Genomic DNA, 23343 nt, shown 5'->3' on the forward strand with positions numbered 1-23343 from the left:
GCATGGGATGCTTCACTAATAGTAAAAGTCTAATTTTTATTTAATACTTTGTCAGAAACAGATACAGGTACCTGCTCAGGGGCAGTCACAGCCTTCAGGTTCTAGTAAAACAGACATGTGTTCAAATCCTGCCTCTTCAAGTGATCTCATACAAGCTATTCAATTCCTCTAAGTTTCCCATTTTCTTATCTATGAAGTGGGATAATAATGAGTGTCTATCTAGAGGTCCTGTGAAAACTAGATAAGATCTGATAGGTAATACTTGGTATATTTACTGAGACATCAGTGGTGGTGATGTGGGAAACAAAGGCAGAAGAACAATTATTAAATTTCCTTTACTTACAGCCATTGACAAGTCCTTGAAACAGGCAGAGTGACATTCCTCTAGAGACTCAACTGCCTTGATGTTGCCACTTTGGCAATCTTAATTGGGGGAACTTATAAGGTCCCAGGACCCTATAAGTCTCCTTTAACATATAAAAAATCCTTTGGAAATTTCCTTTATCTCTACGCCCCAAGATGCACGTTGGCAGTCCCAAGCATATGACCCACTGATATACATGTGAAGGGTCTCATGACTGAGTTTTTACTAAACAGTAATAAATGACCTTTACCTAACAATAGCTAGCCCCCTCAGAATCCTGAAAACCCTGCTTCCAAAATACCTGAGAGGCTTACACTATCCCTAACCCCCTCCCAACTTAAAAGTATATAATGAGGCCACTCCTCATGACACCAGTGCAGCTCTTCCTGCCCACAGGTCCTGTCCCCATGCTGTAATAGTCACCTTTTTGCACTAAAGACGTCTCAAGAATTCTACCTTGGCCATTGGCTTCGATCTCTAACATCTTTCCTACATCAGTTCCTTGGTCTCTGTTAACCATAATCATTATCAACATTGCAGGGCACAAACAGCACCTAATCAACTCACTTCCTACTGCAAGCCTCAAGCCCCACTCTGATAACTGTCTTCCAGTCACCTTCACAGTACAAAAAAACCTTCTGATAATTATTACCATAATTGTCTTGAAATCTAATCCTCTCAACTTTCATGAAAACTACAGAGATGGAGTGCAGATCTTTGGTTGCTAAGCTGGGGATGGGAGAGTGTTAGTACTAAGGGAGCAGCAGGAGGGAATTTTGGCAGGGGGTGGGGGGAGTGGGGAGATAATGAACTTGTCCTGCATTCTGACTGACACCATGGTTACAAAACTCAGTGCACTGGCCAAAATTCATGAAAGCCTATACCAAAAAGAATGAATTTTAGCATATGCAAATTTTAAAATAATTTTTTAATTGCAAAACAAAAAATCCAAACTTTTCTAACTAGAGAACCAACACAGTGACACACATAAACTTAAATGTCTAAGATATTATAACAGCAATATTCTATATATTATCCTATAACTAACATAAGTGAAATCCAATTTTAGTTACCAGTTCTGACATATTCAAGCACAAAATGTCAATACCATAATAACCAGGAGGCACTGCTTTTCTATAAGAGAAGCCAAGACTTTAGAAATGTACCTACACCAACATTAAATGAGCAGTACTCTCCATTTAGATCTCTACTTTGTTGCCTGATGGGTAGATTTCTTAGTGTGCATCCATTATTGTTTTCAACCTCCAAAAAGTAATATACAAATAGTAGGCTTTAAAGATTTAACACAGCTCAAAATAACTAGGCATGTATACATCAAGAGCTACAGCCCACTAAAAAGTCAATGAATGCATTTTGCATTTTTAAAAAGCCATGACATGTTTCACTCAGAAAACATTAATCCATAAACTAACAAAGGCAAAGGTAAAAAAAATCCCAATACATACCCATTTTACCACTGTCAACTCCTGGTTTCAGTGTACATAGAAGGCATGGACACCAAATAATTGGACTTTTTTCCCAATGCAAATAAGCTGAAGAACAAAGCAGTGAAAAGGAGTACTGTGAAAATAAGAACAACCTCAAAGTCCTTCAACCAGTGAATGTATAAACAAATTACAGGGCATCTAGCAAGAGAATACTACCTAGCGATTAAAAAAAATGACTACTGATACTTCCAACAAAGAAGGCTCTCAATCATGAAAAGAAACCAGACTCTCAGGACTCCGACCAAAAAACAGCATGTACTGTAAGATTCTTTAGATAAGCTGGGAAATGCACTTATCTACAGTGACATCTATCATGACAGACAGCAAATGAGTGGTTGCCTGGAAGAGAGAGGGAAGAGGGATTATAAAACAGCAAAACGAAATTTGGGAGATACGGATATGTTCATTTGGGGGAATGTACCTTGATTGTGGTGATGGTTTTACCTGTATATATGTCAAGCACAACAAACTACAAACTTTAAATATGTGCAGTTTACTATACGACAGTTACTGAAATAACATGGTGATATTCCTGGTTCAGCTCCACACCACCACAATAAAGTGACTATCACAATGACGTGAATCACATGAATTTTTGCTTCTCCAGTGCATATAAAAGCGATGTTTAAGACCAGGGACCTGGAGCAGCTCAGAGGCGGTGAATAATAGCTATGCAAGTCTGCAATAAAAAAAAAAATGGCCTCAAATAAGACTACTACATTGCAAAAAATGGGAAAGAAACAGAATGAAAAAAGTAAAAAAGTAAAAGAGGCAGAGTCTGAAGAATTTGTGGTGGAAAAAGTACTGGACCGAGGTGTAGTGAATGGGAAACATTTTATAACAATGGGTAAACCCGTGTTTCTGGGATGCTATCATTTTCAGTAACTTAAGAAATAAAACACTTAAGGGGTGCCTGGGTGGCTCAGTCAGGTAAGCGTTTGCCTTGGGCTCAGGTCATGATCCTGGGATTGAGCCCTGCGTCGGGCTCCCTGATCAGTGGGAGATCTGCTTCTCCCTCTCCCTCTGTGCTAAGTAAATAAATAAAATCTTTAAAAATAAAACAATTTTGAAAAAAGAAATAATTTAAAATTAAATTGAAATTTTTCCTGAAGCCCTAATTTTTCAAGTTTTGTAATTAATTGGACAATTAAAATATTATGTAAACAATTTAAATTGGACAATTTAAAATAAGCCACATCAGAATACATACCCATATCTATAATCATATAAATGCAAGTTTATTTGCAAGATCCCTGAAAGGAAAATTTTATCGCCACCAACAACCTCCCCACTCAAATGACAAAACTAGACATTAGGTAAGCAAAACTTAAATGGACAAACTTAAATGGACATTTTAAGCTTCCTTCTAGTGAACCATTCCTTTTCAAGAAGTTGAAATCCCTGTGCTATACTGCCTAAAAGGTCATGATTCATGGAATAGCTAAGACTTTGTTCATGGAAACCTAATCATAATCAAATGGGTAGAGATACTGGCAATTTAGCACCTGCTAGAATAAATGGGTGGACAGACTTCTATAATCTGAATTCTTGGCCTGCATGTTTTTTCTTTATCCCAACTTATTCTTTTTTTTTTTTTTTTTTTTAGATTTTATTTATTTATTTGAAAGAGAGAGTGAGAGAGAGAGACAGCGCACACAGCTGGGGAAGGGGCAGAGGGAGAGGGAGAAGCAGACTCCTCTGCTGAGCAGGGAGCCTGATGTGGGGCCCGATCTGAGGGACTGAAGGATCATGATCTGAGCCCAGGGCAGATGCTTAACCACTGAGCTACCCAGGTGTCCCTACCCCAGCTTATTCCTGACATGTAGTCTCAATCTTCTCAGTATTTGAGTTACTGGTTCAGCAGAAACCAGGAAAAACAGTAACGTTGTAGTCAGAATGTTATCCAACTGTATACTGTTTACTTTATTGTAAATACTAGTAAACTGTGGTCAATAAAGTTTTACTTCCTTAAAAAAAATTATGTTTAAGTTTTACTATATAGTCTATTAAATGTGGCCCGGCATGATGTATAAAAAATGTATATACCTTAATTAAAAAAACCTTATTGCTAAAAAGTGTTAACCTTCACCTGAGCTTTCAGCAAGCTGTAATCACTGATCACAGAGCACCATAACAAATATAATGAAAAAGTTTGAAATACTGTGAGAATTACCAAAATGTAACACAGAGACATGAAGCAAGCAAATGCTGTTAGAAAATGGCAACAAAAGACTTGCTCAGTGCAGGGTTGCCCTGAACCTTCAATATGTAAAAAAAAAAAAAAAAAAAAAAAAAAAAAATCTGCAAAGCACAATAAAGCAAGATATGTCTATATTCCTCAATAAGGCTATTTAAAAAGAAAAAGACCATTTAAAAAAAAATCTGTCTTCCTAGTACATTTAGACCACCTGCCTCTCTTCCCAACGGGTACATGTCCCAAAGTCATGGAACTGTAATACCTTTTCCCTTAGTGATTTTCAGGAACAAAACTAATAACCCAAAGATTTAATTATAACAAAAAACAACGATTAATATGTACATAGCTGTGATCAAGCGCCAGGCATTGTTTTAAGCACTTTTCTTTTATTAACTTATTTAACCCTCATATCAACCCTATCTTACAGATGAAAAAATGGAAGCAGAGTTAAGTAATCTGTTCAAGGTCACACAGCTAGTATGTGGAGGAGCTAGGATTTGAACCCAGGGAATATGGCTCTGAAGTTTCCTTCCTTACCCACCGTGTTCTACTGGCACACACAATATAAGATACAGTACGTGAAAATCAAAAGCAATACATATTATACTTACACAAAACTTCAGTATTTGCTGCATTTTGAAAAACTCACATGAGGCTAAACAAAAAAACAACACAACCTTCATTCTTTTCCAAATTATTAGGTGGAAAAAGGACAACAAGAAAAGCTGGACAACTTACTGAGCACATAGAATAAATAAATGGCAAGCTGACTGGTTCCTGGGAAGCTGGTTCACTACATTTCCAGTCCAGTTTTCTCCAATGCTTTCAAATTCCTAATTATTTTAAGTAAATCTGTCTGGGATTTAAAAAATCTAAACACAGCATGTGAAAAACAGAAAAGTAATTTGCTGTTCTCTCAAACACCTTACTGGTTCCTAAATTCCATCCACAGGGTCTAAAACTCAGCAGATACTGGCCTGGAATATTTTTTTTTAAATGATTAGATTTCTCACTAGAGGAAGACAGAAGAGAGCAAGATGTCAGAAAAAACTTTGGTAAAGCACGGCCCAAGGTTTTCCAAGTCAATATTGAACTGCTGAACACATGTAGGCTTTTGAATTCAACTTGTAATAAATTAAAAGTAAAAATTTGCACAGAGGGAAAATATGCACACAGGTGTTGCTGTGACAACAGTTATATAGTAATATACCAGACTGACAAATTCCCAATTTTTTAGAACACTAAATTGTTATCTTGACATCAAGTTGATGGATGAAAAGCACAAGAAAGGGGCACCTGGGTGGCTCAGTCAGTTAAGTGACAGACTCTCGGTTTCGGCTCAGGTCATGATCTCAGGCTCCATAGCAGTGGAGCCCGACTTGGGGATCAATCTCTCCGTCTGCCCCTCCCTCCCACTGTCTCTTAAAAAAATAAATAAACAAAAGAAAAAAAAAGCCCAGGAAAACATGTCATATGCCCACCGCATGTAAAACAGGGAATAAACTGACAATATATTGTGAACTGTTTAAGAAACACAGGTTGAAAATAGGCATTCTGTATCTTTAGTTCAGGTCCTGAATTAATGCTCCTTGAATTTTAAGGTGTACTCCCTAGAAAAGATCCTGATTCAGTGGATCTTGAGATGGGACCTGAGACTAAAGTTTCTAAGAAGCTTCCAGGTGATGCTGGTCAGTAGACAGCACTCTGAGCGACCTAAGTAACTTGAATATTGGTCATAAAATTAGCCACCTGGCCTACAAATATGGTGGCATCTAGGACCCAAAAAATAAGTCTCAATACAACTTCTTCCTAGTACAGGGAAAAAAAAAAAAAAAGGAAGGTGAGGAGATCAAGGAAGAAGCAAGGAGATACTTGTCATAATCCAACAGTGCTAAGAACCACAGAATACTGTTACCTGCCCCAAACTAGTAGCTGTTGAGGTCAGACAGAATGTAAACTCCAAGAAAGTAAGGGGTTGTTTTTTTTTTTTTGGTTTGGTTTGGTTTACTGCAGAATCCTTACGGGTTAGCATACATTAGGTACTCAATAAATGCAATGAATAGGGGCGACTGGGCAGCCCAATCGGTGAAGCCTCTGCCTTGGCTCAGGCCATGATGGGGGGCGGGGGGGGGGGGCCTGGGATTGAGCCCCTCATCTTGCTCCCTGCTCAGCAGGAAGCCTGCTTTTCTCTCTCCCACTCCCCCTGCTTGTGTTCCCTCTCTCGCTGTGTCTCTTTCTGTCAAATAAATAAATAAAATCTTTAAAAATAAATAAATAAATACAAATAAATGCAATGAATAAATGAGTGACCAGGCAGTATATACCAACACAATCCATACTACCTCATAACCTAAAAATGTCTGAGAGGAGACTGTGTATTAATGGTTGTGGGCAGCCACGGTTTGATGCAAATACCTGGCCCATTCATTGTACTCCATTTTCCCCCAAAACAAAAAATTCTCCAGACCAATACTTTCCACTTTTATGCCGTTTCCCGCAGGCTTATGCTAACAACCCTTTAGCACTTTGAAAACAATGAAAAAAAGGTGGAAGCACGGGGAAAAGAATTCAGAAAAGGCTAAAAAAAAAACAAAAGAAAAAAACCCAAGGGGGGTTGGAAAAGAGATGGGCAAATAGTTCAGTTCAAGTGAAGGAACATCTTAGGCTGTCAGGAGTTCCACGTTCTTACCTATGATGGTGGCAGGGTTTGGGTTCGGGCTTTTATTAGTTTTTTACTGTCCACGGTCACTGGTGGAGTAATACTTGGCTGAGGAGACTCAGACTAAACAGACAGCAGGCTCTCAAGCCCACCTTCAGATGCTTTGGGGATTCAAGCTTCGACCTTACTTCCCCTTTCCCAGGGTCTCCCCGGGCGTTGGGAAAACGCTGCCGCCGCCCAAACACAAAATGATCTGAGCGGCCTCACCGTCGGCTTGAAGCCAAAACCAGCACTTAAGATGGCGGGGAAACACTGAGTGAAGGGCCGGCACAGCGCAAGAAATCTACCCCAAAGAAAAATGACCTCCGCCCATTTTTCAAGGAGGGCCCAAAACAAAAATGGCGACAAGGCGGCCATTCAGACGCTAGGAACGCCGCGAATATGATTGGCAGGTAACGAATCACGGTTACCCATAGTGCTAGACGACGGAGGCGATCGAGAGAAAAGAAAACTAAAACCCAACGTTTCTATGGTTCAGAGCACCTTGATACCGGAAAATTACTAGCGCAAGAATCAGGTTATAAAAAAGTCGGAAAGCAAAGGTGGCTCTCACAATGCTGGATAAACTTTGAAATAGCGATACATATAACTTCCTTTATAATTCTTCTGAATGCTACAGAAAAATAAAAATTTTGTCCTCGAACTAAGAAGCAGGATGGAGAGATAGTGCCAAAATTACCCACTTTGTGAAGCTAAAGAGTTGGAGGACTCCCGACCTTCCCAAATGCCCCCATCGGAAAGGCTGTGGGCAAAACCTCTGAAAGCGACCAGGACCAGCTCTCACTGAGCATGTCCACTTTCCAACCCGATCCAGGGACATAGGGGTGAGCCATTCCTTTTTTCCTGGTTTTGGAGGCAGACGTAAAAGAGGGCGGGGGACTGGCGCCAAACAACAAATCAGGCGCCTTGTGATTGGTCAAATCTGGGAGGCCCGCGTGCTGCGGGAAACCGTTCACTACCTTGTCATTCATTCAATAATAGCTCTTAAGTGCGGGCCATAAGGCAGATACTGTGCCCTAACACGTCCGTTTGATGTTATTTAAATTCTTTAGTTTCAACTCATTTGCTGAGACTGAGGCTGAATAAGCTCCGCCCCCGGCTCTTACGGGTCTCCGGCAAAGCCTTTCCGGACTGAGAACCTCACTAAAACCCGGAAAAGCGGATTCTCAGCAGCGCCGGCGCCAACCATAGCGCTGCGCATGCTCTGTCTCCAAGCTTCGAGCGCAGGTTGGCAGGACCGGCTGCGGCGGCTGCGTGCGGCTCGGCCTATGGGGCTAGCTGGTGGCGGCGGCCTAGGGAGACTCAGCGGCTGGTGGGCAGGTGAGAGCGCTAGAACCTCAGGTAGAAAAACCTGCTTTCTGCCTGGCCGAAGAGAAGGGAGGCGGGCTTGTTGGTGCCCCCTGCCCCCTCTCAGAAAGGTCACTGGTGTCTTCGTTGAAGGATATTTGGGGGCGGGGACAAGGAGGAGGCTGGCTCCTTAGAAAACTAAAGACCTACCCTTAACGTAGCCATAGGCAGTAGATGCTTGCTGAGGGAAGGAATGTGGATGGCTAGGAGGTTTTCCAATAGTGTGGGTACAGTTCCCGGTGTAGACCCTCCTCCCTCTCCCATCTGCGCGGCCACACCGTGGAGGAGATGGAAAAGGTGTTCCAGTGAAAGCACCGATTTCACCTGCGCTGCCACCTGCTAGCTGGAACCTGTGATTCGTCAGTTACTCTTTCGCAGGGAGAGGGCACTGTATGCCTGTGTCTGTCTGGGGGGTGAGGGCCACTTTCTGACGTGGAACTGGACGTCAGAACTATTGTACAGCATGGCTAGTGCCCACCGTGTGAAAGCAGAAGCAGGACTCACAGGACTTTTGACATGGGGATGGAAATCCTTTTGAGATGAAAACCTCCTGGGTCATACTCATCTTTTCCCCGAATAGGAGCATGCCCAAATACTGTTGCTGTTACAGAGGCACTCAATTCTGGCAGTTTCAGTCATTCACTAACCTTGTCAATTTATATTTATATTCATATATATATTTTGTGACACTGTGCAGAGTTAGCAGATACAGCAGTGACCAAGACAGATACAGTCCCTGACCACATGAAGCTTACATTCTAGTGATGGGAGAAGAAACAATAAACAAGTACACTGATAATGAACAAGATGTTTCCAGATTATCCTAGGTTGGGGACTCTTAAGGAGGAGATTTGTGGGCAGGACATTTATTAGCAAGGACTCTTTTGGATCTTACCAAGGAATAAAGGAAGCAGGAATTGGCAGATAGAAAAAGTTAAGCTGCAGTGCAGTCCCAAGGGAACTCTGGTGTTGGTTTGTCCCCTCAGAGGTGTCCCAAGTTGGAGGGAAGAGCCAGGCCTTTATACATGGGCAGTCGTTGGATGGCTGTTGTCCTGAAAAGACTGTGAGACCTCTGCTGTTTTCAGCTGGGTCAGTCCTGGAAGGGGACTGACAACTGAGGGCTGTCTCAGCAGTCCCAAGAGCTGGGGGAATAAGCCTTTCATTCTTAAAGGGGATCAAGGTGGCACATCACAGCATTCATCACAACAGTAGGGCTTTGAAGGTAATGGTAGGATGTGTTAGGGAATAATGGGTGTGGGAGAGGGAACAAACTTTAGACTGGGTGCTCAGAGAAAGGCTCTCTGGGTAGGTGACATCTGAACTAAGAGCTGAAGCACAAGAATGAGCCACCCTGTGTAAGACAAGGGGAGGAAGATGCTCCACTTTTTGCTATGCACTGAGAATATAAGGGAGAAACAAAACAAATGGCTGCTACCTTCTGTTACAGTGGGTGGCTGTTACTGGTTTTTATACATACTGACTCCCTACTATAACTAAAGATGGATACATAAAAATAGATGGAGACTAACAGGAAGATAGAGGAGAAACTGAGAAGTCCAGAAGTTTTGAAAAATTAGTCAACTTGGTAAAGACTTTTAATCTCTACAGTGTTTTTTGGGTTTTTTTGGTCACATACAGCATTTAATCATGTTTTATTTGGATTTTGCCTTTTTCTTCTAAGCTTATATTCTCTTTGAGGACAGGAACCATGCCTTATTCATCTTAGTTGTCCCACCACACCCACCCCAGCCCCCACCCAGCCTAATGTCCCGCTAGCAGCTAATAGACACTAAGTATAAACATTTGGATAGAACGAACATATTTGAAGTGAAAATTGATAAACCGTAAGTGATAGAAACACTGTTTTGGGATCTATCTTTACAATATCCCTCAGTTTTATATAACCCAATATTAGATGATAATTCACAATTGCTTTGGTCAGACAGGAATCTCCAGAGGTGCCTATTTCTGTTAATTTGTATTAAAGATAATATACTTCCAATAGTAATAGTTGCCATATATTGAGTGCTTCCCCCATACTAGACACTGTCCTAAGCAATAAATACATAAGTATATATGTGGTGAGCTTCATAACATAGCTGATATTACAAATTATTAAATTGGAGACAGAAGAGAATAGATTTGCCCAAAATTATAATTAATTTTTGGTGGTTAGAATTGGATTCCCATCATTACTTAATGCCTCTGCTGTTAAGTAACAAACGTATCTGGGGCTCCTGGGTGGCTCAGTGGGTTAAGTGCCTGACTCTTGGTTTTGGCTCAGGTTGTGATCTCAGGGTCATGAAATCGAGCTCCCCATCGGGCTCTGCGCCCAGCACAGAGTCTGCTTAAGACTCTGTCTCCCTCTACCCCTCCCCCCACGCTCGCTGTCTCTCTCTCCCTCTCTCTCTAAAAATAAATAAATCTTTAAAAAAAAAGTAACCAACATTTCTGAAAATAGAGCCCACTAGGACTCTATTAACTGTTATCAAAGAAATAAATCACTCACCCTGTTTTTGCTGCTTTGCTCCGAGTTTTCCTGTTTCCTTCACAATTAGCTTTCCTGGCTCTCACTGGTAGGAGTTTACCTCTCCTATAACATCCTGGAATCATTACAGATCCACCCCCTCCCCACAATCAAAATAACCCTAGAGATCTCAAGCTCTTACATGAGAATCGGGTTATTTTTGTTCACTTCTAGACTAACTGAAACTGCCCAGAGAAACGGGCCTCCTTTATGGGGACCACTTCCCTTAGTCTGGGCAGGTATTCCAGTCCTCTCCTCTTCTTGCTATACTTTAGATTGGCTCTATTCCTTTTGAAATAACCAAAACAAGAGTAATAGCTAATAATCACTGAGTCCAGACAACCAGGTACTGTGCTAACTTCACAACAACCTTGTGATATGGAAGTCATTATTACGCTCATTTTACAGATGATGAAACTGAGGCATAGTGCATGAGGTTAAGGGACTCATCCAAAGTCACAGCTAGTTGTGAAGTGCTGAGGTGGAGATTGAAAGCTAAGGCAGTAGGATTCCACAGTTCATCCCCTTAATCACACTACACAACAGTGCATTCTTACTAAGATGATTTGCTCTGCTTTACCTTCTGAAAACTGGTAACCGGGAACTAGATCCTGGTGGGCCTCTTGTGCTGTACTAAGAAATTTAGATTTCACCTTCTAATCAAAAATATCACAACAGCTTCTAAGCAAAGCGTAAACAATCAGATTTGGTTTTTTGCAAGATGGCTGTTAAGTGGGTAGAGTATATTTAGTGAAGAGCAAACTAGAGCAGTGCTTCTCTAACTTGAAAAACACAGATTACTGGACCCCACCTTAGAGTTTCTGACTTGGTAGGTCAGAGGCAGCCCAAGAATTTGTATTTCTCATAAGTTGATGATGCTAATGCTACTGGTAAGGGGACCACACTTTGAGAGCCACTGGATTATAAGCAAGGATGTCATGTGAAGTGATGAGGGTCTGGACTGTGACTGTGGGGAGAGGTTATTTGAGATTGTCATGTCAAATGGCAGGGCTGGGGTACTGATTTGATGAGGCATACAGGGAAAAGGGCAGAGACCACTATATCCAGACTTGAAAGGCTTGGTAGGTAATGCTTTTTTTTTTTTTTTTTTTTAACTGAAACAGTTAATGGAGGTAGAACAGCAGTTCGGGAATAAAAGAGGATTCATATGTATATGAAATGAGTTTAGACTGTTTGTGGGTACAGGTAGAGGTGAACAGTGGCAGTTGGATATTTGGGTTGAAGGTGCAGCCGTCATTAACGGATGTGCTGTAACAGAAGCTTTGGATGTGAATGAGACCACCCAGGGAAGGAACACAGGAAGAGACGACCAAGGACAGATCTTTGATAAGGGTGAATAGGTGGATGGAAACTGAGGGGCCATTAAAGGAGACTGACAAGGAACAGACCAGAGAGTCCCAAATACTTAAGGGAGTTTCAGGAACACATCAAAATGCTTGAGAGAGCAAGTAAGGGGAGAGATTGGTGATCTTCACAGTCAGAGCAGTTTCCATGGAGAGTAGAACAAAAGCAGATTAGTTGAGTTTGAAAATGGAAGTGGGAAGTGACTCTAGGAAAAGATTCATTATTTGAAAGGAATCCGATTGTATAGTAGCTGGAAGGGAGACTGGGAAAGGGCAGTTGCTTTAGGAAACTTGTTTTGGTTCTTTTCAATGGGGAAAAATGGTCAGGTTTTGTGGAGGAAGAAGACCCATTATAAGTGGGAGGTGGGAGATGTAAGAGAAGGAGAGTGGAGTTAGAACCCTGCAGAGACAGCAGGGAAGGAGGTTAAGATGAGAGCTGAGATGGAGCAGTTTTCACATGTGAGACAGGAAGTTACGGGTGCTACTACCCAATAGCCACAATTTCTTCTGGACATTTGGTTAGCTGCAGAAACAGAGGTGAAGAGTAAAATAGAGCTCTTGAAAATGATGAAGATAGAAATCACCTTTTTAGGGATTCAGAGCTAACTAGGGCTACATAGTCACTGCTATAGCACTAAGAGGCCAATTAACTGCACATTTAATCTGGAACAAGCTGGCTTTCAGCATGATACCCACTCCCCTTCCCCCATAAACCTGAGCATCAAATGGCAGCCAGGTGTAAAAACAGAAAGGGAATGGAAAGGTTGTAGTGTTGTTTTACAGAGTTTATACTTAAATTAAGTATACTTAAAAGAGAATGCATGAATGCATTTAAGTATAAACTCTGTAAAACAACACTACAACCTTTCTGATAAGCACAGCCTGCAGTAAGCTGATTTTCTCTTCCTCATTAGCCCCTAGTCACTCATTCACTGTTCACATTTTGGACTGTTGACAATTAGTAAAGTTCCCATACAAAACTTGTGATGCTTTCAGTATATTATTTATTCATAAAGACATTGAATTCACGGTAATGGGAGAGGTAGCAGAGACCATAAAATACTTATACATAACTATGTTGACCTTCACTGTGTTCTTGACTACTCCTGACCAGCTGTGCTGTCAGCACTATAGCTACTGGGTGTAGGTCAAGCCGACCTTGAGGGAGGGGAGGGAACTGTGGTAGGATTTTGCAGATGGAAACTTTAGAACTCAGGTATGATCCATGCAGTTAATCAAGAGCCGACAGTACTGTATTTGATGTGTGTGTTTTTACAAGATGTAAATTCAGCAAAACTGTGTTATTTTAGGTGATACAGATAGAAAAGGGGAAAAAAGGAAACTGATGGTCTTTCTAGTCTACCAGTCAGTTGAATAAGCATGAAGACAGTACACAGTCCTTCTAATGTGTACACAAAAAATGCCAACATTTGAACTGCCGTATTAAAAACTGAGGATATTTTTAGCGTCAGAGATTGGAGTTCAGAAATGAAGAATTCTCGAATATCTAAGCCAACATTGTCATAAAAGAAAAGGCATTATACAGCTTCAGTAAACTTCATCACGTAATCACAGTCACAAGATCTGGGCTAATTGTGTAATATTCTGTCTAATGTCCTCTTCACATTTATTTATTTTTTTTTAAGATTTTATTTATTTATTCATGAGAGACAGAGGGAGAGAGAGAGAGAGAAGCAGAGGGAGAAGCAGGCTCCCAAGGAGCAGGGAGCCCGATGTGGGACTCGATCCCAGGACCCTGGGATCATGACCTGAGCCGAAGGCATACGCTTAACCATCTGAGCCACCCAGGCGCCCTGTCCTCTTCACATTTAAATTACATTCAGTGGAAGTCTATAAAAATTACTATTTTTCAAATACTTTTAGCAGAGCAGTACTGAAAACCTGAGAGAAGAATCTACCTTACACTGTGTCCAAAAGACCAGCAGATGGCGCCCAGCAAGCCCAGTAGGCAAAATGATAACCTTTTACAGAATATTTCCTGTATCCAGGTTGTTGTAGGCCTAATTTAGTAATGGCCAGTAACAAAACTTGATGATTTTAATTGACATGATGCTACATAGAAAGAGTAAACTGATAGCTAGAGCTAGGCTGTTTAGGATTTTGTAGGAAGCTTAATTGCCTTCTGTCCTTTGCCTTACTGTCCAGTTCTGTCACCTAGAAACCTTCATTTAGCTTGGAATGTAACAAGGTACAACAAGCCTGTGAGAGGCTTTAGTGGTAGAAATTGAAGAGATAATAATTTCTGTAATACAAATAAGGGGGAGGGAAAGTTGCTACTTTAGATACAGTAATGCCTTGACTTTAAACAATATTTGTGGTCTGAAGTAATATATCTCAGTGTTTTCCTTTCTTGGCCTTTATAGGTACTCAGAAGATTACAGTATTTTATTAAGGTGGAGATATAGCAAGTTTCTCCCCATTCTGTTCATTAACTCTTGCTCTTCATTCTGTACTAAGAACTGAGCTGAAGAAAACTAAACTAAAATTAGTGCAGCTAATCTCAACTATTAGTAGGTCACAGATGTGTATTTGGAGGATACAGACTCTAATTTTGGACAAGTTGACACAAGACCACTGTTAACCTCTTACATACCTGACATGAGAATCAGAAGAACATGCCAGGCTTAATGCATTAGGATAGTTGACCTCAGTGACTCTTACAGGTGTGCATGATGCACTCAGAATGTTCTTCTCATCCATCATCATGCACTGGAAATTCTGATTAACTCTGCTGCCAAAACTGGGTCACTAATTCTTGACTTTCGAAAATAGCCTAAAAGAGTACCAGCCAAGACTTGTAGGACTCCAAAAATCCAAGCTGAGTACCACAATTAACTGACGATAATCTTGGAATCAATCTATTAGTGTTTCCTCATTTATAAAGTGGCCTCATAAAACTGCTATGAAAACAAAATGAGATAAAAAATGTGGAACCTTTGGAATAATTCAAGATACATATTTTTGAAAGGAGAGTATATGAAAGCATAATCTGTGTTAAGATTGCCTCTAAACAGGGATGCCTGGGTGGCTCAATTGGTTGAGCATCTGCCTTCAGCTGGGGTCATAATCCCAGGGTCCTGGGATCAAGTCCCATATCAGGCTCCTTGCTTAGCAGGGAGCCTGCTTCTCCCTCTGCCTGTCACTCCCCCTTCTTGTGCACACTCTCTATCTGACAAATAAATAAAATCTTTAAAAAAAAAAAGATTGCCTCTAAACATATTTTAAACTTAACATAAGAAGGCATTTCAATGAATAAAACTATAAACGCTGTTTTACTTGACCTAAACTTAGTAATTTTATTTCTCTTCCTTTCTCTCATCTTTCCAAGAGTCCCATACCTTCTTTGTTTGTTTAGGAGTGCGTTTAAAGAAGATTCAGAAAAGATAAGAAAAAGGCAGTTGCAGGTACCAAAGGGTATGGGTAAGGAGAAGGAAAAATCATTCTGCTCTTGTTTCTGTTGCGGCTTTACTCCAAGCAAAATTGAAAAGCTCAATAAATAAACAGCAAGGACTAACTTCTTTTTAGCGATCAACCTGTTACTGCTCATCAAATCTGATCATTTTGAGTGCCTTCTTGTTTTGTTTCAGATTCAGAAATTTCTGGTGTCAGTAAAATAGTTCCATCGCACTTGGACTGATTTGCTAAGTGTTTTAAGGGAAGGACCATCTCAAGATAAGTTGTATTTAGCCTAATTTCCCATTTCCCAAATTGAATCTCCGTATCCCTTCTGCTCAGCACCATGAACCTTTGTAAAAGTCAAGGTTTTAAAAACCTCATAAGTTCATTTGGAAAATGAATTAAGAAATCTGGTAATTCTTTATATTATCCTGAGAAGCAGCATATAGGGACTGTAAACAAGGACTCTGGAATATTTACAAGAATATTTGTTGCCATAACATATTTAGCAATAAATTTAACATTGAATAAATCTCAAATGTCTATCAGAGATCTATCAAATTAGCTTATCTCCATATAATCAAAAACTATGCAGCTATCAGAAATGATAAGATTTATATTCTTGGGGGAAGAAAAGATTATAAAACAGCATATAAATTGTCATCACATTTTTGTTAAAACCAAAAAGATGACAGACGTTTTTAGCTTTCTTTTCCTTATTTCTATATTTTCTAACTTTGAAAAACAAGTCTATATTATATTAGAAATGGCAGGATGCTAATTTTCATTTTGAAAAAAAAAAATCCCTCAAAAGAATTGAGAAGGGAAAAGGTGTTAAAATTGTATCCCCAAAACATGTTTCATTGTATTTTAAAGCTCCACAAGAAGATATGAACAAAATAAGGAACACATTACCTCACTACCACATGGAATGTCAAATTTCAAAACTATGTTGTCTTTTTCTTAAAACTAATGAGACTTATTTAGTAAAGTTTAATGTGTCTTGTCTTGGGAAGTTGGTTGTTCAGGCAATTGGATACATGTGATGTGCTGGAAAGCTATTAAATGAAAGAAATGAAGGAGGTTAAAGTTACTGTACCATTTTAAAAGATTGCTAGTTCCATCCGGCTTGGTGGTGATGGACTGTTATACATACAGTGTGGTAATGTTTTTATTTGGATTAAATGTGAGAACTCTGAAAGTATCTTATATAGTAAAAAGCCCTAATCATCCTGATCCTGATCATTTTCCAAGCATCTCAGAGTACAACAGAATAATCGTTGGAAAATAGTTACCTGCCTCTCACTCCCATTAGCCAAATCAGTATATGAGGTATGGAGAATTTGAGGAAATGGGGACATGTAGGTGTCGCATAAACATTAAAGCAATTAATCATTAGATCAGTCTACATCATTTACTAACCAGGAAGTCTGTTACTGGACCTCAGTGATAATGGCCAATAATGAGTTTTCAACCAAAACAGATAATAATTCCCAGATTTGTCTAAACCTAAATGTAGAAAAAGATGCATAGTTCCTTAAGTAATCCTAATGGAAATGAATAATAGACTGTTAAACACAATGTAAATAAAATGGAATGCCTCCTTTGTCCTTAACCCTTGGATGACCCAAAGAGTCATTAAGTGTAAGCTAACTTGATGCTAATCCATAACTCTTCCCAAAGTAGGTTCACGGTACATCACATCACATACTATGTTCTACATGGAGAGAATATTCTGTACAACACTTTCCCAAACATTGCTGTTATATAGTTTAATTTGTTCTGCGTTTTAGTTATTGAGTTCTTCATCCCAGCTTTATTATTTTATTCTTTTATACAAACAATTCTCTTTTCTATAAGCTGTTTCCCGGAAGTTTATAATTCAGGAAAAAGCTGACAAATACTGAATTGTGTTAGTGATCATGGAGAAGTAAACTGTGAATAGAAGAGATGCCATCCAGGGGGCGCCTGGGTGGCTCAGTCGTTGGGCATCTGCCTTCGGCTCAGGTCATGAGCCCAGGGTCCTGGGATCGAGCCCCACGTCGGGCTCTCTGCTCTGCAGGAAGCCTGCTTCTCCCTCTCCCTCTCCCTCTCCCCCTGCTTGTGTTCCCTCTCTCGCTGTGTCTCTCTCTATCAAATAAATAAATAAAATCTTTAAAAATAAAGAGAGAGATGCCATCCATTAAAAGTAATGCGACTTGATAACCTCATGTTGAGAGTGTCAAAGGTGTTGGAGTCACCTTAGGTATTGATGAGACTAGATATGAACGACAGTATCTTCAAAACCTTTAATTGAAGGTATTTGTGGACAAAAATGTCACATCAGTCAACACAAGCCAGTTAACTGGTATAGCCTCTGTCCTTTCTCTCTATGAAGTAATCCTTACTATAATTCTTCCCTCATTACTCCCAAATCACCCCGGGTTTTATCGTATCCTCAAATCTCAAAGGCATTTTGTACGGTGGGCTTCACAATGAAAGTTAATGATACAGTTAATTGTGATCGGCTTTCTCCAAAGATAAAACAAGTATGTCCATAAAAGGTACAGTCCCTAAAGGTTGCAAAAAGTCATAGGATACAAGAGCACTTTAGAATAGGAAAAAGGCGGGACACCTGGGTGTCTCAGTCAGTTAGGTGTCTGCATTCACCTCAGGTATGGTCCCAGAGTCCTGGGATTGAGTCCTGCATCGGGCTCCCTGCTCAGCGGGGAGTCTGCTTCTCCCTCTCCCACTCCTTCTGCTTATGTGAGCTCTGACAAATAAAATCTTAAAAAAAAAAAAAAATAGAACAGGAAAAAGGCAAAAATACTTTCAGTTACAAAGTAGGCCATTGTTTTTTTCCATCTAGTAGTTCAAGTTTTACAACAAAGTCCTTACAAAACGTGAATTTGGACAGTGGGAGAAATGGTTTCTAATGTTGGAAATGATATATGTACATAGGCGTAACTCTAAGCTTTCTGTTTATTTTTTTTTAAAGATTTACTTATTTTAAAAAGAACACATGTGAGAGCGGGGGTGGTTAGAAGGAGGGAGAGAGAGAATCCCAAGCAGACTCCCCACTGAGCAGGGAACCCTATACAGGGCTGATCTCACAACCCTGAGATCATGACCTGAGCGGAAATCAAGAGTCAGATGCTCAGCTGACTGAACCACCCATGTGCCCCCTTTTATTTTGTTTTAACATTTGGGTAAATTTTAATCATGTACATACACAAAGCCATATGATATTTTGATTGATTGATTGATTTTGACATAGTGTTCCATGGTTCATTGTTTGCCTACAACACTCAGTGCTCCATTAAATACGTGCCCTCTTTAATACCCATCACCAGGCTAACCCATCCCCCCACCCCCGTCCCCTCTAGAACCCTCAGTTTCTCATACACATGGAACACTTGAGATGGTTAAGGTGTTAAGTTTAACTCATTAGCAGTAGATTTTAATCTTGACTTAAAAGGGAAAGAATATGGGCGCCTGGGTGGCTCAGTTGGTTGGGCGACTGCCTTTGGCTCGGGTCATGATCCTGGAGTCCCGGGATCGAGTCCCACATCGGGCTCCCCGCTCAGCGGGGAGTCTGCTTCTCCCTCTGACCCTCCCCCTTCTCATGTGCTCTCTCTCTCTCTCTTATTCTCTCAAATAAATAAATAAAATCTTTAAAAAAAAGGGAAAGAATAAGTAAAAGTTCTGTTCAGACATTTTGCTAGTGGCATTCATACAAAATTATTGTAACATAATGGATTGCATGATACTGAAACTCATATATATGCTATTGAACCTAATTCTTAGTATATTCCATAGATGATGGAGCAGTATTTAGTGTCTTTCTGTGCTTAGAAAGGAACTTTGAAAGTGGGCCCATTCATACCATCACAAGTCTATAAGCTAATCACTAAAGCCTAATGAGCGTCCCTTAAATTAAAAAGTATATAATTAGTCTTTAGAGGTTATCCAGACTCGAGTTCCCAAACCCAACAGATCATCAAAAACAGACTTCTTGGACCACATCCCATGCATTCCAGACCAAAGACAGAGGAAAGGAATCTTTTTTAATACAGCCTAGCTCTGTAACTACAGGCAGGTTACTAGCCCCAATTTCTCTATGTAAACTGGGTAGAGAGTAAACCCTGTAGGGTAGAGTCTGCGGGAAGCCTGCTTCTCCCTCTTCCACTCCCCCTGCTTGTGTTCCCTCTCTCGCTGTGTCTCTCTCTGTCAAATAAATAAAATTTTTAGGGAAAAAAAAAGTAGTAAGTGTAAACACTAAAATCCTGTGCATCAGGACATAAATAGAAATGGCATTAATTCATCCTAACTCAGAGTCCATGCCAGTATTCACCTGTTAAAATTGGAATCCATGCATGCCTGTCCCAATCTCAGTTGAAACACCATCACTTAACATGTCAGAATGCAGAATCTCAATTCTTATTGCATATTTAAGGATTACCATTTGATTCTTCTGTTAAAATTCTGACTAAATGTATTTTTTAAATCTAATTTTACTGTGGCTCAGAGAATATATAATTAATTATATAAAGAAAATAATATCTATGCATGAGCATTTCCAAAGATTTATATAGCTTTCTAGCGGGTGATGTGGCCCCTTTAACAATCTTTAAAGGTTTGTATTGTTTTATAAGTTTCTGAAGCCTGACTTCTTGCTCTCCCTTTGAGCCTACAACATATCCCTTTTTGATAATGAATATCACACTATATTGCACCCAAAAATATTTAATAGTCCACTTTTATTAAAGTGTAATATTTTACTTGTGGCAGTTCATAGATGTAACTTGAGGGAGTTGTTTTGTTCTTATCATCTTTACCTGTTGGCCTTTTCCTAGGTGCACTGATGCTGAAGTACTATGAGCTTTCAGAACTTCTGGAGAAACTACAAAGTTCTGATTGTTATGGTACCTTTAGTTGGGTTCATACATTTGGGATGGCACAGAATCAAGAGCAGCCCTGTTTTCCAAATGCCTAGTAAGGACAATGTTTCTGCACCAGATAGTCCAGCACTTGAATGTCCTGAGAAGAATCACATCGAAGGGAAATAGCAGGCTTGGAATCTTCAGGTAAGTTGAGTTTAATCTGGTTAACCAAATGGTATTGTATGTTACAACAATGGGAAATATAATCTTTAAAAAAGTATAGGAGCACCTGGGTGGCTCAAGTCGATTAAGCATCTGCCTTCAGTTCAGGTCATGATCCCAGCATCCTGGGACTGAGTCCCACATCAGGCTCCTTGCTCAGCGGGGAGCCTGCTTCTTACTCAGCCTGTTGCTCCCCGTGCTTGTGCTTGCACGCTCTCTCTCCCTCTGACAAATAAATAAATAAATCTCTTTTTTAAAAAAATTAAAAATTAGAACCCTGGCAAGAAAAAGCTGAAGTTGGTAAGTTACCTGTTGTTTTTATTATGACCCACTGACATAATATTATTCTGCAGTTGCTTCTAAAAAAGTTTGTTCCGTAGAGACCTTTGACAGCTGCCTCGCAGAGTCATTTGGATGAAAGGAGGACAGTCCATTACTTGTCCTGTCCTTTTCATTAACAATGTCACCAGGATCATGAGTGTGTCCAAAAGAGCAGTTGTCTACCTGCCATAAATCCGTCTCAGAGCATACAAATCTATAACTTGCAAAAGTTCTCTCCTTTGTTATTATTGTTCTGTTTCTTTCCAAGGCAAATAAAACTAATTGTATTCCATCTTTAGTATCTTTTTTTAAGTATCTAATTTTTTTAAATTTTATTTATTTGCGAGAGAGCGAGCGAGCATAAGCAGGGGGAGGGGCAGAGAATCTTCCAGCAGACTCCCCACTGAGCGAGGAGCCCAGTGCTGGGTGCAGTCCCAGGACCCCGGGATCATGACTTGAGCCGAAGGCAGATGCAACCAACTGAGCCACCCAGGCGCCCCTAGTATTTAATATTTTACCTTCAAAATAATCTTACTTTTGAGAGTCACTGAAATAAGAGAATATAGTTACATCCTTCAGGATTATAATCCCTTAACTATAATTCCAAAATCCAAAAGTTCTAAAATCCGAAAGATTTTGTCATAACTCCTTTGGTAGCAGAACTTGACCTTAATACATGAGGCAGTTTGCAGTCTATTCCACTCAATATGAATATTTAGTTTCACTGCACAAATACTGTTGTGTTTGATTAATGGGTGCCAGACACTATATTATTTTTCTAAAATCCCAGAAATTCTGAATTATGAAACTCATCTGCCCCCAGACAGAAAACTGTGACCCTATAATTGTGGAGCATTTTCTACCTTAATATACCATTTTGACCTTGTGGTGAGTAATAATATGCTTTAAATTTTGGCATAAGGCGGTCAGTTTAGGGCCTGCTTCTTACAGAAGGAAGACCTCAGTAAGATTTTCCTCATTCTTAAGAGGTCTATGATTTTGATTTATGATAAAATTATAATTTCTGATTACATTATTTAAAATCAAGATTTTATTTTTAAAAGCTCTTAAAGAGAAAGGGAAGAGCATGGCTTAAAGTATTAGACAATTATTTAATAATAAAAAGCCAGACAGTAAAATGTCAGAAGCTTAATAACATAAAAGAGTAACCTTAAGACATTCTGTGTAAGATTTGTGTTTATAAAGGGAGTTTTAGTGCACATGAGCAGAGAGTTAAGGAGTTTATTAGATGCTTGATTTTAGCTTTTCTAGACTAATGAGATCGTTAGAGAGAATGCATGTGTGTGTGTGTGTGTATGTCTGTAGAGAGAGGGAGAGAGAATACATATATAGTGCAATATATATATATATATATAGTGTGTGGGTATATTACTTATGACATCATTTTTTTCCTTTAATTCTTCTCGTAAGAGTTTGGGGCCCTGCTATAGCCAAACTTTGAAAAAAAAGGGAAGTAGTTTCTCCTCCTGTGAAAAGAAATACAAGGAATATTATTGAGGTATTCCTAGAGAAAAAGTAAAGTTGAGAAAAGAAAGCATCTTTCTAAAACACTAAGGTAAAAATAGAGATTTTGGATGTCAGTGCTGTAGTATTAAGAAGTCTTAAGTGACCAACGCTGCCAATCAAGCAGAAACATATTAGAACAACTTTGGGGTGAGCAAATGTTAAAACCAGATTTAGAGTGAGTTAAACACTGATTCTATCAAAAGAATGTACTGTTATTTGTCCCTTACTATTTTTTTAAGTTTTACTTTTTTTAAAGCTTTATTTATTTATTTTAGAGAGAGAGAGAGAGAGGGTGCAAGCAGGGGGAGAGGGAGACAAGCAGACTCCCTGCTGACCATGGAGCCCAACACGGGGCTCAATCCCAGGACCCTGAGATCATGACCTGAGCTGAAATCAAGTCAGATGCTTAACCAACTAAGCCACCCCATAATTTTTACTTTTTATTATGGAAAATTGCAAACATACCCCAAAATAAAGAGAGGATAGTATATTCAACTCTCTAGTATCCATCACCCAGCTTTAACACTTAACAACATTTTGCCCACCTTCTTTTATCTATCCTTCTGTCTCCACCCCTTTTTGATTACTACAATATTTTAAAGCAAATCCCAGGCTTCAGTGTGTATTTTTAACATTAAGGATAAATACACAACCACAAGTGCATTATCACACTGAAAAAACTAATGCTAACTCCTATCATTGGATACCCAGGGCCATGTTCATATTTCCAAATTTATCTTTAAAAAAATCTCCTTTAGAGGTGGTTTGTTGGAATTGGAATCCAAACAAGGTCCACACGTTGCATTTTAAAGATAGATCTTTTCAACCACTACGTTTCCCCTCCCAGTCTGCTTCTTTTTGAATATCCCACATTCTGAATTTGGTTGATTGAGTCCTTATTTTGTCATTTAACAAGTTTCTTGCTCTCCCGTATCTCCTATAATCTGGTAGTTAGATCAGAAGGCCTG

General features: G+C 39.7%; 2 protein-coding genes across 2 annotated transcripts in view; one reads left to right on the forward strand and one right to left on the reverse strand.

Moving 5' to 3' along the window:
- SLX4IP (SLX4 interacting protein) overlaps nt 1-6925 on the reverse strand; it is a 189540-nt gene extending 182615 nt beyond the window's left edge. Inside the window, 2 exon segments of the mRNA XM_028112966.2 lie at nt 1831-1917; nt 6759-6925. The gene's annotated coding sequence lies outside the window, so the exon portion shown is untranslated.
- A 1073-nt stretch (nt 6926-7998) lies between these two features.
- On the forward strand, nt 7999-20509 carry LOC148163577 (uncharacterized). Its single transcript, XM_088026703.1, has 2 exons — nt 7999-8108; nt 20279-20509. The coding sequence occupies exon 2, from the start codon at nt 20300-20302 to the stop codon at nt 20489-20491; it is 192 nt and encodes a 63-aa protein (XP_087882829.1). The 5' UTR covers nt 7999-8108; nt 20279-20299; the 3' UTR covers nt 20492-20509.
- The last annotated feature ends 2834 nt before the right edge of the window (nt 20510-23343 follow it).

The sequence above is a fragment of the Eumetopias jubatus genome, unplaced genomic scaffold, assembly GCF_037043125.1.
Source record: "Eumetopias jubatus isolate StellerSeaLion01/CBP00866 unplaced genomic scaffold, mEumJub1_p1.0 scaffold_9, whole genome shotgun sequence".
Taxonomy (NCBI): Eukaryota; Metazoa; Chordata; class Mammalia; order Carnivora; family Otariidae; genus Eumetopias; species Eumetopias jubatus.

Coding starts and splice junctions, on each gene's coding strand:
- LOC148163577 (XM_088026703.1), top strand. CDS start 20,300: ATGAGCTTTCAGAACTTCTGGAGAAACTACAAAGTTCTGATTGTTATG.